This window comes from Oxyura jamaicensis, chromosome 7 (assembly GCF_011077185.1).
Source record: "Oxyura jamaicensis isolate SHBP4307 breed ruddy duck chromosome 7, BPBGC_Ojam_1.0, whole genome shotgun sequence".
Taxonomy (NCBI): Eukaryota; Metazoa; Chordata; class Aves; order Anseriformes; family Anatidae; genus Oxyura; species Oxyura jamaicensis.
Window position 1 is genome coordinate 29,695,382 of NC_048899.1, and position 16,394 is coordinate 29,711,775.

At 62.8% G+C, this 16,394-nt stretch overlaps 2 protein-coding genes across 4 annotated transcripts; one reads left to right on the top strand and one right to left on the bottom strand.

Annotated features, from left to right (window-relative positions):
- Positions 1–845: 845 nt before the first annotated feature.
- RNF25 (ring finger protein 25) lies at positions 846–5,393 on the bottom strand. The gene is made up of 10 exons (XM_035331235.1): positions 5,316–5,393; positions 5,145–5,219; positions 4,964–5,066; positions 4,813–4,880; positions 4,222–4,291; positions 4,023–4,094; positions 3,181–3,321; positions 2,886–2,975; positions 1,993–2,127; positions 846–1,867 (listed from the first exon to the last, which is right to left on the bottom strand). Exons 1-10 carry the CDS (start codon positions 5,351–5,353, stop codon positions 1,163–1,165), a joined length of 1,497 nt encoding a protein of 498 aa, XP_035187126.1. The 5' UTR covers positions 5,354–5,393; the 3' UTR covers positions 846–1,162.
- A 57-nt stretch (positions 5,394–5,450) lies between these two features.
- Positions 5,451–15,839, top strand: STK36 (serine/threonine kinase 36). Of its 3 annotated transcripts, none has more exons than XM_035331229.1 (26): positions 5,451–5,534; positions 5,879–6,019; positions 6,454–6,531; positions 6,894–7,024; positions 7,272–7,521; positions 7,924–8,017; positions 8,287–8,456; positions 8,683–8,882; positions 8,954–9,080; positions 9,169–9,333; positions 9,568–9,747; positions 9,976–10,073; positions 10,399–10,504; positions 10,946–11,087; positions 11,375–11,502; positions 12,078–12,182; positions 12,255–12,353; positions 12,561–12,655; positions 12,994–13,057; positions 13,234–13,344; positions 13,487–13,561; positions 13,703–13,874; positions 14,108–14,255; positions 14,414–14,573; positions 14,822–15,568; positions 15,678–15,839. In XM_035331229.1, exons 1-26 carry the CDS (start codon positions 5,451–5,453, stop codon positions 15,813–15,815), a joined length of 4,008 nt encoding a protein of 1,335 aa, XP_035187120.1. In that variant the 3' UTR covers positions 15,816–15,839. The 3 variants fall into 3 exon arrangements, with proteins under 3 accessions (XP_035187120.1, XP_035187121.1, XP_035187122.1); XM_035331230.1 differs by having other exon boundaries at positions 9,979–10,073; XM_035331231.1 differs by having other exon boundaries at positions 9,190–9,333.
- The last annotated feature ends 555 nt before the right edge of the window (positions 15,840–16,394 follow it).

A 16,394-nucleotide genomic window follows, 5' to 3' on the forward strand; every position in this document is an offset into this window, starting at 1 on the left:
GAGGAAGCCAAGGAGCTTCAGCGACAGCTGCTGCAAGGGGCAGGGACCCTCTGTTTCTTCCAGGACAGACCCAAACAACTCTGGGAGCGCAGCAACTTCACAAGGCAGAGAGCAGCGCAACAAGCACCGGCGTCAGATCGAGCTTACACCTTTTCACCCAGTTGTGGACAGGCCACTAGCCCAAAAACAAGGACTGAACAAGTGCTAGAGAGGGAGCGTTCAGTGCTTGTCCCCCTCAGGGCTGGTTTCCAGAGCCCCAAGCCCAGGACAAGCAGCAGCGGCTCAGGCCAGGGAGGACAAACGCCTGGTAGAGCATGAGGGTGCTGGAGCCCGGGTTGGCCAGCGTAGAAGATGTAAGCAAGGCAGGGTCTGCCAAACAAAAAAGACTGAGCAGCGGTTTAAATCAACACCACGGGGACAAGAGGGGAGAGCAGAGCAGCAGGTGCCATTCTGGGTAAGGCTTTTCATGGGACGGGGTCCAACAGGCAGAAGGTGCCCTCCCCGCAGCAGATGGCTCTTGCTTGCCTAGGGATTTCACCCAGAGCTCCGTGAGAACGGGGATTTTTGCTCCATTTAAAGAAAATCAGCAAGAGAAGGAAGACAGTAACAATCCACGTGTGGCAAAAAGAGGGGTGGGGACACGAGGCACAAACAAGCGTGAGGGAAACTTCTGCCCAGGCGAGCCAGGCAGCTTGCACCGAGCCAGGCAAAGCAGGGAGCCAGAGCCAGGTCCCTCCCTGCTCCCAGGAGACTGCCCCCGGGTGCCGGGAGGGAGGAGGGAAGGGGGCAATACCAACGATCAACCAGCTCGGAACAGCAGTGGGAAGGCAGAGAAAACAAAGGGCTCCAGAGAAGGCCAAACGAATTCATTTAATAGCCGCGTCCCACTTTGGAGGCTTGGGATCTTGTTGTCTCCGCAGGGGGACGCGGTTTAAATCTTGAAATGGCAGCAGAAGGAGCTGCACAAAAGCAGCCGAAGGCCAGGGCAGGAGCTCCAGCTACACCCTGGGGGGAAGAGGAGCCAACCCTGGAGACTCCGCCTGTCCCAAGCCGTGCCACACATCAACTGCCTCCTCTGCCCCAAGGTGTATGGTGACTCCTTGCTGCTGCTCTCCCCAGAGCCAGCCCTCCCCTCCCCCAGCCCAGCCCCTCACCACTGCTGCTAGGAGCCGCTCTCCTTCTCCAGGAGATGGGCTTCTCGGCGTCCGCTGGGCCTGAGCGCCCCTCGCCCTCTCGGTGCTCTGGGGTAGGATCCGCGCTCCTGCGCCCGGGACCTGTCCCACCTCCCGCAGTCCCAGGGCCGGTGGTGGCCCTGCCAGCCAGCTCGGTGGTCGCTGCAGCTGAACGCCACGTTCTCCTTCTCCCTGCCCTGGGCCTCAGCGCCCTGCTCCGGGGTCCATCTCTCCACATCACGGTGCTCCTCTTTCAAGTCCGCTGTCTCCGTTTCTGGTGAGGGGTCTTCAGGGCACAGCTCCTTTCTTTCAGCCAAGGCAGCAGCCCTGCTTCTGCTGTGATGCTTCGGAAACTCCTGGCTGTGCCTCCCACCAGGTCTCCTCTCTGGTCTCCGACCGAAGCCCCGGGGTGCTCTGGAGCCGTGGAGCAGGTGACAGGTTTCCTCGGCCACCTCCTGCGAGCCGCTGCACGTTTGCCTGCCCGGCCCTTTGGGGCCCGGCCTCTCCCCTCGGTGCCTTTCCCTCCTGCCCTGCGGCTCCCTGGGTACCGCAGGCCTCTCGGGCTGCGCAGGCGCTGCCCTGGCTGCCTCAGGGGCCGAGGCTTGGCAGGGTGCCTGGGGCGCGTCCACGGCGCTCGCGCTCACCAGCGGCTCGGGGGCAGCGGCTGCCTGGCCTGGATCGGCAGCAGCTGGAGGCTGAAAGAAAGAAGCCGAGAGCTCAGCAAGGGAGAGGACAGTCCCGAAGCAGGTGCTTGGCCCTGCAGCCCTGAGGCCTCCTTGCCAGCACGGAGCTCAGCAGATCCCTGCCCTCGGTGCCCTACCGCCTGGAGGCTGATGAAGTAACGGTTCCTCTCCGCCTCGGGGTCAATGATGCCCCCTTTCTCTTGCTGTCTCTTGAAAATTAAGCGTAGTTCTTCTTGGTGCTGCAGCGTCTTGGCGTCGGGCCTGTATGGCTCCTGCGTGGCAGAGAACAGAAGGGTAAAGGGTTCTCGCAACACCTAGCACGGGCAGTCAGCTGGCAGCACTACGAGCAATTCCCCAAACCCTCCTCTGATCACGCAGCACCCCGTCTGCTTGCAGCGTTTGATTCGCCAGGCTTCCAGACCCCCGCACAGTCCCCGGATGGAAGGGGAACATGCTACTGCAGAGCTGCTGTTCCCTGCAGCCACTGCCCTGGGACCTTCTGCTTGAGCGGGAGATGCAGAGCAGCTCAAACCAGGAAGTGCAGAACTGGCTGCGTGAGCTAGGATCACCTGCGTAACCCTGATTGTATCCCAGAGGGTACAGGGACGTATTTAAGGAAAGCTACAGTTACTCTCTTAGAGCAGAAAAAAACAGACTCCATGCAGGCACTCCTTGTCCCTTGACAGAATCGCCTCTCCCCCTCCACATCTGCTTGCTCAGGGCCGCCAGGATGACAACACTACACATTCTTGCCTCTTCCTCACGAGACAGCCAAGGTCCTTTGCTTCCCTCTGACCTACCACCCTCAAAGCTGGATCCTCCAGGGCAAGCCCCCCTTCCCATGGCGGAGGGGCTGCAAAGATCCCCTCTGAGCAGCGCACGAGATGGAAATGGAGCTTTTCTGTGTTTTCCGAGAGTCATCAGCAGAGCAGATGAATCAGCTCCAGCCAGTATTGTTCATTCGTCTGTTAAAATGTCCCAGCTGAAGCTACCCAGAGAGAGGGCACAGCTGGGCAGGTCCACCTCTTACCAGCGGGTGCTGCGGGGGCGGCGCTGCCTTCAGGGCACACAGGTCGTAGACCAGGGTTTCCCGGCAGACAGGGCACTGCACGCCGACATCCTGCGGGGAGGCAAGAGGTGACACCGACCCCAGGCAGCAACCCAGCCCACACACTGCCAGAGGAGCCCCCGGCTGGAGGTGAAACTGGGCAGCCTGCTTCAGCTGACCACGAACGCTCTTCTGCCAGGGCAGGGAGGCCTGGGGTGCTCCAGCAACGCGAAAATGGTGAGATCTCACTGACCGCTACAGAAAGTGTCTCCGATACCTGCTTGGCAGAAGGGGCCAGGTGCTGCTCTCTCTCCTCCTGCTGCATAAGGATCTCCTCCTCCATGTGCTGGGCGTATCGGGCCAGGCAGTGGGAGTGGAAGTAGTGGTAGCACTGGGTCTTTGTGAAGGCTTCTCTCTCCTGCAGAGGAGAAAGGGCAGCTTGAAAGGCTGTCTGAGCACAGCGCTGTGTAACCTTCCCAGCTGAGGGAAGTTTTCACTCCAGTGTCAGCAGTGGCATCAGGGAGCTAGTGTTATTGATGGTAGAGGCACTTAACTTTTTCCACTGGGCCTCATCTCTGCCTACTCAGCTCTTACTGGGACACCAGCCCCTGCTCCGAGAGTAAGAAACAACCCTAGTATCAAGCTGCAAGGCTTCTGTGACCTATTTCCCTGCACGCATTGTAGCAATCTCCTCATCTGATGTGTTCCCCTTCCTAGGCAGGCATCACCTCTCCTTGCGTTCTGGGACAAGACAAGCTCCCCTGAACCCACAGACCTCTGCACCCACATGAACGTGTCCCAGTCTCTCCTGACCACCTACGTGCTGAACTCCTGGTGGGGTTTGACCAGCACAGACTAACTGAGATGCCCCCACAGCTATCCCCAGCCCTCCCTTAGAGGCTCTCCAGCATCCCTCACTGCCCTTCTGCCCTGGTTCTGTAGTTACCTATCACCTCAGGAAGGTCCCTGGTCATTAAGACTGCTGACAGACCAGAGGAGCAGGGGGCTGCTGAGGCACAGCCCAGTCCCAGGCCAATATCCCAAGCCTTGAGCCTCCGGCTCCCCCTCCTCCTGTCTCTCTTCTCAACCAGCTGGCAGGGCTGGGACCTGTGTTCCTACCTGGAATCCATAGAGGCAGATGACGCACTGGCCGTGAGGAATGTTGTTGTCAGTGAGAATCTCCTTCCCCTTCTGTCAAAGCAGAAAAGCCAGCACGTTGCTCACTTGTCCCTGCGCAGGCTCCGGGCTTTCCCAGCTCATGGGGTGTCAGAGAATGGCGTCTGTGTCTGGCCACCCCCCTTCACCCCCCGATTCTCACCTCGATCAGCTCATATAGCACCTCCGTCCCCAGCCTGGCTTCAGCAACATTCCTGAGGGTCTGCAAAATCCTACAGCGAAGCAGCAGAAACACTTAACACGGTCTTAGGCACCCCTTTGTGGCCTTTCCCATACCTACTGCCCCACAATAAGCACAAAGGGCGCTGGCCTTCAGTCTTTGCCTACGGTGCGGGGTGGGCACGCATGTAAGCGCACACTCCTGGGCTTTCCCAGCTCCCCACGAGCCAGCGCTCAGGAAGCCGTTGTCCTGAGAGGACACACACGAGTGGGTGCAAACTGTCCCAGCTCTGTCCCAAACTGCCTGGGACTGTGCTCACCCAGCGCCCTTCAGCTTTGGTGAAGGCCCAGGGGCCTTCATGAGGTTACAGAGGTTACATGGCAGGTGGGCCGGCGGGGAAGAACCCAGCCCTCAGCGTCAAACCGAGTGGCTCAAGTGGGATTGACCACATTTAAGGGGTTTTTGGGACCCGTACACACGTGCTCACGAGACGAGGGCCGCACAGGGGTTTGGGAGCGGGCTTTGCCATCTCTAACCCCCCCCAGCCCCCTGCTCTCCCCTCCCACCACTCACTTCTGGATTTGCTCATCCGACAGCCCCCGCGGGTTCCTGACGGCGATGTCCGGAGCCGCGTGGGGATACTAGAAGAGAAAACAACAAACAAAAAACCCCCCAAAACCGAGCGAAGCGGGGAAGGGGGTGCCCGTCCCTGGCAGCAGCCTACCTGGGGGGGCACGGCGAGCAGCAGGGTGCAGCACACGAACTGCGAGTCCTGGTCCTGCGCCGTGGCGGGGTGCAGGGTGATGCTCACCTCCCAGGGCTCCGACCTGCGGGCAGCACGGCGTGAGGGGCGGCCGGGGACCGGCCCGGGGCCGGGGTGGGGGGGTGGGGGGCCCGCTCCGTACCTGCCGCGGCCCCGCCGCACCCGCAGCTCCTCCAGGTAGATGGACTCCAGCACCTCCACCTCGGCCGGCAGCGCCCTGCGGGGGGCAACCGGGCGGTCGGGGGGGGGGAGAGGGCTCCGAGGGGGACGGAGAGAGAAGGGAGAGAACCGCGGGGGGGGGTTGCGCCGTTACCAGTCCGCCGCCTCCGCCTCCTCGCCGGCCGCCGCCATCTTCCGCGCGGCCCGGAACGGGAAGCGCCGGGCGCTGGTTGCCGGGCGACGGGCGGGCGGCCCGGGGCTCATCCCCCCGCCGGAGCCGGGCCGCGCCATGGAGAGGTACCGCGTCCTGGAGGCCGTCGGGGAAGGCTCCTTCGGCAGGGTGTACAAGGGGAGGCGGCGGCACAGCGCCCAGGTGAGCGGGCCGCCAGCCCCCGGCGCGGGCTGAGGGGGACGGGGGGGGGGCGGAGGCCGAAGCGGTGCCCGCGCCCCCCTGAGCGCGGCCCGGGCTGCCGCCGCCCCGAGCCTTTAACCCCGGCTGGACCGCCCCTGGCACGTCCTGGTGCTGCTGCTCGCAGGCCTCTGTCTCGGGCATCAAGGCACCCCGAGCACCGTGAGCGACGGGCAGCGGCCCCGGGCCCCTCACCCGCACGCACACGCCTCGCTCTGTTCCCTGTGCCCGGCTGGGAAGCACCGAGGCCGGCTCGGGGTCAAGGCGGCAGGGCGCTGCGCCCAGCCCAGCTCTGCCCGCTTCGACAGGTGGTGGCCCTCAAGTTCATCCCCAAGGTGGGGCGCTCCGAGAAGGAGCTGAAGAACCTGCAGCGGGAGATCGAGATCATGAGAGGCCTTCGGCACCCCAACATCATCCAGATGCTCGACAGCTTCGAGACCGACAAAGAGGTGAAGGAGCCCGCCCCGGGCACACGTTTTTGCTTGGCTGGGGGACGGGGTAAGGGCTGTCGCCTGCTGCCACTTAGGTCTCGGGAGGTGCTGATGGCAGCCTCCCAGGGCCCTAGCAGCATTTCTAGCCAGCCGGGCTTGTTGTGCCCCCAGCTGTTACCCCCCTCTTGTTGAACGCTGCAGTCCTGCCACCAGCCTATTTTGCTCCCTCAGCTGGTCACACTGGGGTCCTCTGCCCTCAGGGCATTCCCAGGGACATGCAGGGACATTAGGTGAGGATTGTCCGAACAGAGACCGGGACTCCAGTCTTGGCACCCCTGCTGTGTGGGAGCCAGCACGCAGCTGGCTGGGTCCAAGACAGGGAGAGCCACAAGGGCTCGGGGGGGATGTGCCTGGGCGGGTGCCTGATGCCTCCACGCTGCTCTTCTCCCCAGGTGGTGGTGGTGACTGACTACGCAGAGGGGGAGCTCTTCCAGATCCTGGAGGACGACGGGAGTTTGCCCGAGGACCAGGTGACCGGCGAGGCGGTGGCCACGCTGGCTTTGCCGCAGGATGGAGGGAATGGGATTTGTCTGTCAGCGGGCAGAGGGCAGGAGGCGCCTCCGAGGCTTTGTCTGGCAGAGCTGAAGAGGGCCAGGTTGCAGTGGGGGACAGCAGGTTTCCCTGTTCCTTCTGCAAGGGCCACGGCACAAGGCTGCTGCCTCAGCTGTTGGCACGCTCCCGAGTCAAAGCTGGCCCAAAGCTGGGGCTGGTCCCTGACCCAAATGGGGCAAGGGCAGAAGTGGGGTTCTGGGGAGCCAGGCAGAAGGGAGCCCGTGGCTGTGCTGGCTGGTGGCACCACGAGTTACACGATGAGGTTCCCGTGTCTCTGCAGGTCCAGGCCATAGCTGCCCAGCTGGTCTCTGCTCTCTACTACCTGCACTCCCACCGCATCCTGCACCGCGACATGAAACCCCAGAACATTCTGCTGGGCAAAGACGGCATCATCAAGCTCTGTGACTTTGGGTGGGTGCTGGTGGCAAGCTGAGGGGCACACGTGGGCTTGTGGCAGCCAAAGGGTGTCCTGGGTGCCGTAGAAGAGAAGGATGTGTGTGGACGGGGATTTGGATTCTGTGTGTACTGAGGGGTTAGCAGGAACGGGCAATTCTGGACTCAGAGGGGAGAGGAGTGTTGGTGTGCTCATAGGAGTCTCCTTGGGAGTGGCAGCGCATGCTCCGGCCTGAAATAGCCACCTGTATTCTGCTCTGAGCAGGTTTGCCCGTGCCATGAGTATCCACACCATGGTGCTGACCTCCATCAAGGGCACCCCGCTGTACATGTCCCCTGAGCTGGTGGAGGAGAAGCCGTATGACCACACGGCGGACCTCTGGTCTGTGGGCTGCATCCTGTACGAGCTGTTCGTGGGCACCCCTCCCTTCTACACCAGCAGCATCTTCCAGCTCGTCAGCCTCATTGTCAAGGACCCTGTCAAATGGCCCGAGGCCATAAGCCCAGTTTTCAAGGTAAGGGGACAAAGGGGACAAAGCCCTGTCTGGGGGCTGAGACCCACTGACGCGACAGTCGGCGGCCTCACGTGGGTCACGCTTAGGTTTCCTCTCCCCTAACAGGGATTTGAGAACACAGTGAGTGGATGAGAGCTTGGCCTCCTGGGATGGGGGCTCTTATCACTGCTGCCCCTTGCTAAGTTGGGAAACCGAGGCAGGCAGCAGAGCAGTGGTTTAATGGGCCGGGAAGGGAAAGTGCCCACTGCCCGCCTACCCTCGACATCAGCCCTGCTCTCAGAACTGTTCAGAGAACCCAGGGGCCCTGGGCTCCCTCCCTGAGCCTGGCGGGGGCACTGTGTCTGTCAGCGGATGTGCACGGGGTGCTGAGCACGTCTGACCCTGGCGCTGTGCTGTCTGTAGAGCTTCCTGCAGGGGCTGCTGATGAAGGACCCCCGCCAGCGCCTGTCGTGGCCGGAGCTGCTCTCCCACCCCTTCATTGCTGGCCGGGTTACTGGTGAGTACCAAGGGTTTTTTTCCAGCTTGGGACAGGTCCTTTTCCTCTGACTACTGCCTGCAGACTGGGACCACCACCCTACCCTGATTTCTTGTACTTCTCTGGTCTTTCCCTCCTTCCTCTCAATTTCCTCCAGTCACCAACCCCTAGCTCCCGCCCCTGGGGTTGCCCCGAGTCCCCCGGGATTCCCCTGGGATCGTGGAACTGGTCACTGTCCCAGTGTCCCAGGGGAGATCTGCTGACCTGAAGATCTGCCTTCACCTTCGCAGTAATTGACGACACAGAAGAGCACGGGATCTCAAACCCCTTCACCACCAAGCTGTCTCCAGAGCTGCAGGCCCTGAAGGAGCAGCAAGCTCATTCCCTGGCCCCCAGGAGCGGCCAGTCCAGGATCCTGAGAAAGGCCCGGCAGAAGATGGCTGAGGAGGCACAGCAAAAGGTAGAGGAAAGTGTGGGCTTCCCTGCACCGTGCCCCGCTGTTACGGCAAAGGAAGGGCACTGAAACGGGACCTGGTGGGGAAAACAGAAGGTACAAGGTCGGGATGGGGGGATTTATTGGCCGTGTACAAGGCAGGATGTGGGATCCTTGGTGTGTGTGGGTGTGGGGGGCTCATCTGTCTGTCTGAATAACCCTGCCCTGACCAAACTTCTCTGCCATCACCCAGGGGCAGCTGAAGGCAAATACTGCATGTGCGAAGGATTCTGCCAAAGGACACACTGGGCATAAACCCAGAGCAGCTCCTGGGAAGGCAGCCCTAGGGGAGGGGGAGCCACCAGCCGCCTCCAAAGAGAAGAACTCGGGTGTCCTGCAAGGAAAGAGCAGCGTGGCACAGTGGCAGCTGGAGGAGCCTCCTCCCAACCCGTGGTAAGGCAGGGCTGGGGCTGGGAGAGGAGGAAGAGGGGAAAGCTCACTTACTGGGTCGGTTCCTTTGCCAGGGAGCACATCATCACTCAAGATTACGAGCAGGAGTTTGGCAGAGCAGGAGTCCCTCTGCACTCTGGTGCTGGCAGGGCAGAGCCCCACGGCAGGCGCAGCATTGAGGCCGTGGACCTGGAGAGCGAGGTGAGGTGGGGCCTTGCAGTAAGGACAGCAGGGCCCGCTGCCTAGCGTCCGGTACAGACCCTCTGGAGCAGGCGGGGTCTGGCTCCAGGCTTTTCTCCTCTGTGGTCAGGAGCTGGAGAGCGATGAGGAGTGGCAACACCTGATCGAGGCCACAGAGCCCTCGGCCATGCAGCTGAGCACACCACTGAGTCTCCTGAGGGACCCAGCCTTCTGGCACCGCGTCCGGGCCCGCCTTGCAGACTCTGTTCAGCAGGTGAGGGATGGCTGGCTCGGCCAGCTAAGGCTGGGGACATGGAAGCCTTCTTCTTTTCTGGGATTGGGTCAGGAGCACTAGGAGAGCCCCCACTCCAGTAAAGGGTCCCACTGCTTCCTCAGGAACCGGAGCTGCCTCACACACGTAGCCTGTCATCTGCTCCCCTGCCTTAGAGGGTGATGGAGAGGCTGTGACTGCTGCTGATCACGAGCCTTTTTGCCTTTCTGTGCTCAGGTGCTCGAAGGGATGCTAGAGGGAGCCTCCCACCTCCGCCCTGTGCTCCGCGTTGTGGGCAACCTCCTGGCTACCCGCTGCGACTCTGAGCTGCTGGAGCAGTTCTGCCGGGAGCTGAACGTGCCGCTGTCCCTGTTGCAGCTGACCAAGCAGATCCTGGAAAGTGGACGCACAAAGCAGGTGGGTGAGTGACCCCGGACAGACCGAAGCTCCCTCAGTCCTGCAGCGTGCCCTTGCTAGGGGATGCTGGGGAGGTCCTTGTGTCCTGCAGGGGCTGGCTTACAGCTACAGTGCTTCTTCCTGCCCCCCGAGAAGGGAGAGCTCCTGGCTAGGAAGGACGCCCCTGCGGTGGTGTTGGAATGGCCGGCAGACATTTGCCACTTGCTGTTTCTTTCTGTGCTCCCGCAGCAGCCCTGGTGTATCACAGTGCTGACAGACCTCGTCACGGTGACCACAGTTTATTTCAGCAGTCAATGCGGCCTGGAGGAGAGTGGGCAGAAGGACAGGTAAGGACAGTGTGGTGTTCTCCGAGGTCTCTCATGGTCACTGTGGGGACCCAGCAGTAGGCAGGGCAGAGGAACTGTCCCGTGAGGAAGCAGCACAAACTAATATCACCGTGCTCTCAGAGAAGTGCTTTCCTTGAGTGGGGCAAGCAGAGGGGGAGGCAAAGCTGGTGAGTCCAGTTGTGCTGCCTGCTGGCACAGCCAGCTCACGGTGCTGATGTGTACTGCCTGCTCCGTTAGCCAGGGCTGTAGGGGCATGGCCAGACCTTGTCCTTACAGTCAGTGACCATCCTTCTCTGCTCTCCTTTGCCCTTGCTGCTTCTCCAAGCCTCCAGGCCTTCCAGGAGAGTGCCAACCACTTCCTAGCCCTGCTGCTGGATCTGCTGGCTGAGCCAGCCGACAGTGAGATGAGACTCTGCCAGCAAAGCCTCCTGGTAAGGGTGCCCCTGTCTTCTGTCTCTCCTCCTTCTCCTTCCCCCACAGAAGCTCTGGGGCTGGGTGTGCATCTCAGGGGGAGAGCAGGCCGAGGAGCCTGCTCCCAGATGCGTGGCCTGATGCATCCTAGTCAGGGCAAGCTGTGCAACCCACTGTTTTTTTCCTTTTGTTGTTGTTTTTGTTTGGTTGTTTTGTGGGGATCTCAAAAAGGAGCTCTCTGAGGGGGGCACCTTCCCTGGCTGCACCTCCATGTGTACCCGTCCCGCAGCCAGCCTGTGGCTGCCACGCAGCAGCAGTGGGACTGAAGTGGCTGGAGGGGACGATGGTCCCTGAATTTGGGTCCTTCTCCCACCTCTGCTGTCCCCGCTTAGCTTCCTCCATGGTTGCTTGTCTCTCTCACCCTCCACCTGCTGTGATGGCAATCCCCGTGTCTCCCCCAGTGCTTCACCCTGCTCTGTGAGAGCCTGGACGCGATGTGCCCCTCTGTTTCTGCTCCTTTCTACGCCAGCCTGCGAGAGGAGCGTCAGCCCCTGCTGGACAGACTTCTCCAGGGATCCATCTCAGAGCATCACGCTTTGCAAGGTAGCATTGGTGGCAGCTCTCCATCTCCTCCTGGGGCTTCCTAGGGTTTTCCTTCTCCCTCCAGCCCTTTAGTTCCCTCAGAGCACCAACTGCCACGGCAGTACCATTTCCAGGAGAAAGTGGCTGCCCAAATAGCTCAACCCCCTGCCACGCAGGGCTCTCCTGTTCTCTCCCTCACTCCCAGATCTCGCCCTTCTCATTGCCCAAGCCTGACTTTTCCTCTCTTGGCCTCCAGCCCCATCCGACTGCCCCTCAGCACCCCTCACCCAGGCTCTGTCCCTGTGCAGGAGCGGCGATGGAGGCCAAGTCCGCCCGTGACCAGAGCCAACGTGTGGCAGACCTTTATGCAGCCGCGTTGGCTGCTGCCTGCAGCGTCCCCCTGGCGAGGAACAGCAGCCGGGAAGCCAAGAAGCAGGTCAGGCCAGCTCTCTTCGCAGGGCACGGACAGGTACCCTGGAGGCAGCAGCCCTTTGCAGGAGAATCTCTTTTTTCAGCAGTGGAATGCAGAGCTGGGGTCCTCCAGGTTTGCTGTCCAAGATTTGCAGTCCAAGAGCTGAGCTTCAGGAGTTTAAGGACTCCTGAGTCTATTAAATACTCACACGTAGGGTCTGACTGGGGAATGGGCTAAAGAAATAGGCAATGCAGAGAAGACATGAAGAATTCTTAAATGTCTGTGATACGAACTGGAGGAAATCTGAGGGTGAATGAAATTGACCAAGAGGAAAAACAAGAAATAGGTTTACATTTGGTCATTACACTGAACTCAGAGTCAACAGGGAGGAAAGCAGAGGAAGCTTACCTTGCTCATTTCAGCTCAGGGGCTGTGCATCAAAGCCATGCTGGTTCATGGCAGGTGAGCATCCCTGCGTGAAAGCAGGCATCACCACGAGAGCAGAGGCCTTCTTCTGTTAATCTGCTGCTGGTACGAAACTTGTTAGGTCTGTGTAGTGCTTCATGTGCCCGGGGTGCCTAACAGGCTGCTTTCTGCAGGTTGCTCGGAGGGTAGCTGAGAAGCTTATGGAGGGAGAGAACCAGCAGCTCGGGAGACTGCTGGGAAGGCTGGAGCACCCAGGCTGCTCCTTGAACGTCCTCAAGGTAAGAGCTCTGTCCGTTTTTCTGTCTGTCCGTAGAGGTGCCCGGTGTGCATCTCTCCCCTCTGCCTCGCAGATCCTCTACGCCGCCTGCCATGCCAGCCCGAGCCTGTGCCAGCACCTGGGGAGGAGCCAGCAAGTGTGGGGTTCCCTCGTGCAGCTCTCGAAGGGCAAGGTAGGACTGACTGCAGCCTCCGTGCCGGGGGGGAGTGCAGGCAACCAGGACCTGTTCCTCTGGGTGCTGCTTGGACCAGGCTGGGGGATGCGTGGAGGAAAGAGCCTGGGGGAGAGAGTAGGTGCCATCTTCCTCCCAGGGCCCAGAAACATCCCCTCCTCCCCTCCGAGCCCTGCTGTTCCCCTGTGACTCCGGCTCCCTTGGCAGGTCCCCATGGCAGAGGTCGCCCGGGGGGTGGCCTGTGAGGCTTCCCTGTACCTGCTGGCCCTGCTCACCCGGCAGCCCCAGGCCTCCCCTCCCAGGTAAGCACCCGCTTTCACCCGTGGGTGGGGTAAAGATGCTCCCTGCCCCAGACAACCCTATCCTGCCCCGAGCTGGGCTTCTGTTCCCGCTGGCCCCTCAGATCCTGACGGCCAGCAGGCAGCTGGGCCGTGTGCGTGGGTGCTGGGGACGCGGTAGGGACCCAGCATGGCCGAGGAAGCTCTGTGCTGCAGGGCTCGCTCCCCTCCCACAAGGTGGCTCCTTCCCAGCCCTGAGGGTGTTTGGGTGCTGCTGCCCTGGGGGGCGTGGAGCCCTGGGAACATGGTGCTGTGAGGAGGGCTCAGCTGCCAAAGGCTTTCCCCTGGTCCCTGCGTTTCAGGCTTGAGGAGGTGGTTTCCCTGGCCGTGGATCTCCTCAGCCAGTCTCCTGTCGCGTCCCGTGTGGTAAGTCTGTGTCTGTGTGCCACAGAGTCCCGCGGAGCCCCACGTCCCGTTTGGGTCCTCCTGGTGTCACCCAGTGCGGGGTGGGGAAGGTGCCCTCTGGCTGTCCTCGCCCTGGGCTGAGGAGCTGAGTGGACAGGAGGGGTCCCAAAGGTGCTGATCTCTGCCCGCTCCTACAGGGTGCTGCAGCGTTCCTCCTGATGCAGCTCAGCCAGCGCGGCGTGGACGCGGTGCTTAGGGGTGAAGAGGTCCTACCAGCCGTGACAAATGCCCTGACGGCGCCTGCCGAGGTATGGGATGGGGACAGAGGAGCAGAGGGGCCATGCTCTTACCCCAGCACGGGCAAAGATGGGTTCGGAAGGGTGCGGGTCTGGTGCTGCTGCCCTCAGACCCAGCACCCAGCTCCAGCCTGTCCCACGCGCTCTCTTACAGCTGCAGCTCCCCCCGCCAATGGGTGCCGGTCTCTACGATGGGCTCATTTTCCTCCTGCTGAAGCTGCTCGCCCAGGTACCAGCCTGCCCTTCTCCCTCTGCCTGGTCCCCTGCTGGCGCCGTGTCCATCCTCGTGACCATGGGGCTGGCAGGGGCACGGACCAGATTCCTGGGGAGCAGCAGGGCAGCCCCTCAACGCCCACCTCCCCGTCCGCAGGAGGATACGGCCGTGGAGCAGGGCTTTGCTGCCTCAGAGCTGTGGAGCGTGGTGTGGCACAGCGTGGCTGCGGTGCTTCGCGTGGGCAGCGCCGGGGCAGCGCCGGAGGGAGATGCTCCGGGGGCAGATCACCCCATGGCAGAGCCAGACTGGAACCTCCTCTCCCCTCAAGGTAGGAACTGCGGGGTGAGCAGGGCGTCTGCCCTGGGCCCTGCTCCACGTTCTGCCCTCAAGCTTGCCTCTGTCCCCATCAGCATCTGACCCCTGGGGCCAGAGGGGCTCAGGGGTGTTTCTTGAGGATTGCTGTCTGTGCCACGGAGTGAGGGTTGGCTGCAGCACAAGCAGGCAGAAGAGAGGAGGTTTTTCCACCTTCGTTTTGACGCTGTTGCGCTGTTTCCTCTGCAGGCACACTGCTCTTCCTCAGCCTGGCCCTCTTCGTCTTCACTCGCGAGTCCCACCGGTGCGTGCCTCAGCTTACCCGGTCCCACGGTGTCCTCATGGTGACGCTGAGGAGGCTGCTGTCCCCTGGCTTCCTGGCATGCCTGGCACAGACGTGAGTTGGGAGGGCTGGAGAGGGCTGAGATGTTCCTGACCTGGCACTTGCAGGGCACAGTTCCCCAGCAGAGCACTTAGATCCTGGGAATGCTCTCTGCCTCTGATTTTCTTCTCTCATTGCCTCTGTGTTAAGCCCAGTCTCTCTCAACAATTCAGGCAAGCAGGAGAGGATGGGGACACGGAACTCGTCCCAGCCGTGGTGATCCAGGCCTGCCAGCTGCTCTGTTTCCCTTTTGCCCTGGATGTGGATGGAGACACCTTAGCCTTGGTCACGGAAGCAGTGAGAGACTCCCAGCTCCCCGCCCAGCTGCTGCAGGTACCCCCCGGCCCTGTGGTTCTCTCCATGCTCTGCAGCCATCTCCCTGCACTGCAGCCCCACCGTCTCTCACCTCCTGGCACTGCCGATCCCTGCCCACACAGGGCAGCTCTCGGGTGCCCCGCAGCCCTCAGAGCAGCCTGGCTGGCCGCCGAGCTCCGCGCTGACCCGCCGGCAGACCTCAGCTGCTCTCTGGCCCACGTGCAAGGACGAGGCGCTCAGCATTGCTGCGTCTCCTTTCTCCTCAGGTCTGCTGTCACCATCTGCCGCTCTCAGACGCTGAGCTCCCCGTCAGCCTCTTGTGCCACCTCGTTGTGTCCGACGAGCAGGTCATAGCTCAGATAGTACGGGTGGCTGCTGCCTCGGAGCACATCCTTGCCTTCTTGACGGCCGTCCTGTTCTCAGACAGCCTCCCGCTCATAACCGACCTCCTGGCTCTCTTGACTCACGTGGCCCGGGTCTCCCCAGAGCACCTGCCCTTTCTCCAGAGGATCCTGGGGGGCTCGGACACGTCCCAGCAGCCGCTGACCCGCTTGCTTGGCCACCGAGAACACCCGATACGTGCCAAGACCTGCAGCCTGCTGGGCAACCTGCTCCGACACGGCCACGGCTTCCCTCAGGCGCTGCAGAGCCAGCCGGGCTTGCTGGAGGGCCTGCTGGCGTGCCTGGCAGACCGGGACGAGCACGTGCGCAGGGCAGCCAGCTTCGCGGTGGGCAATGCCGCGTACCACCCGTCCTCCCCAGCCCGCGTCCTGCGCAGGGCCGTGCCCGGGCTGACGCGGCTGCTGCGTGACCCGCACGCCAAGACGCGCCGCCACGCCGCCTCGGCCCTGGGCAACCTGTGCCGGCGCTGGGCAGAGCTGGGGGACCTGCTGGTGGAGAGCGAGACCCCCCGCGTCCTGCTGGACGTGGCCTGCTGGGACCCCCAGGCCAGCGTGCGGGAGGGAGCCCTGGTGGCGCTGCGGGCTGGCAGCCAGCACCCAGGGGTACAGCAGGTACCTGCTGCCCCGCCGCCTCCCCTCCTGTGGGACCGCTGGTGGCACCGAGGGGACGGGGGGACGCGGCTGGGCCGGCCGCTGACTTGTGCGCTTCTGTGCCCTGCAGGTGCTGCTGTCCCTGGGGGCCGGTGAGAAGCTGGCTGCGCTGGCCGGCAGCGACTCGGCTGGTGGCAGCCCCTGTCCTTCTTCTGCACGGCACCGCCAGAAGCTCGTCCGCCTCCTGGCACCCTTGCACGGCACCTGAGGGCGCGGTGGCACCCCGGAGGTCACCCTGAGGGCCGCAGCCCGGGGCGCCCCGCCGGCAGGACGGCAGGAACACTTCTCCCTCCAGCCCTGACCCTCGGTGAAACCTCACCTGCCCCGAGGGGAAGCTGCCCGGCCCCCTGGCCGTCCCCGGACCCGCAGCCGGGGCGCAGCGCCGGGGGCCGGGTGTGGACGCGCTGTGCCACGGTGACCCTGGGGGGGGGGGGGGGGGGGGGGCCAGCGCTCCTCGCCGGGACGGTGCCAGGGGGGCGCCGCGTGGCCGCCCTGCACGCCCCGCACCCCGTGTGACTGGGGGGGGCTCCTCCCGGGTGGAGGTTTTTTTTATTATTTTAGGGAAAAAAAGTTCCTGGAAGCCCCCGGCCTTATAAGCGCCTCCCCCCCCCGCAGGGCCCTGCGGTCCCCGCCGCCCCCCTCCGGCCCTCCCCGCCGCCAGGGGGCGCTGCGGGGAGAGGCGCGGCCGCGCGGGGCATGCCGGGAGTTGTAGTCCGCCGGCCTGGCTCCCGCCGCGGCCTACCGGGAGGCGCAGTCACGTGGCGGCGCGGTACCGCCCCGGGTCGCC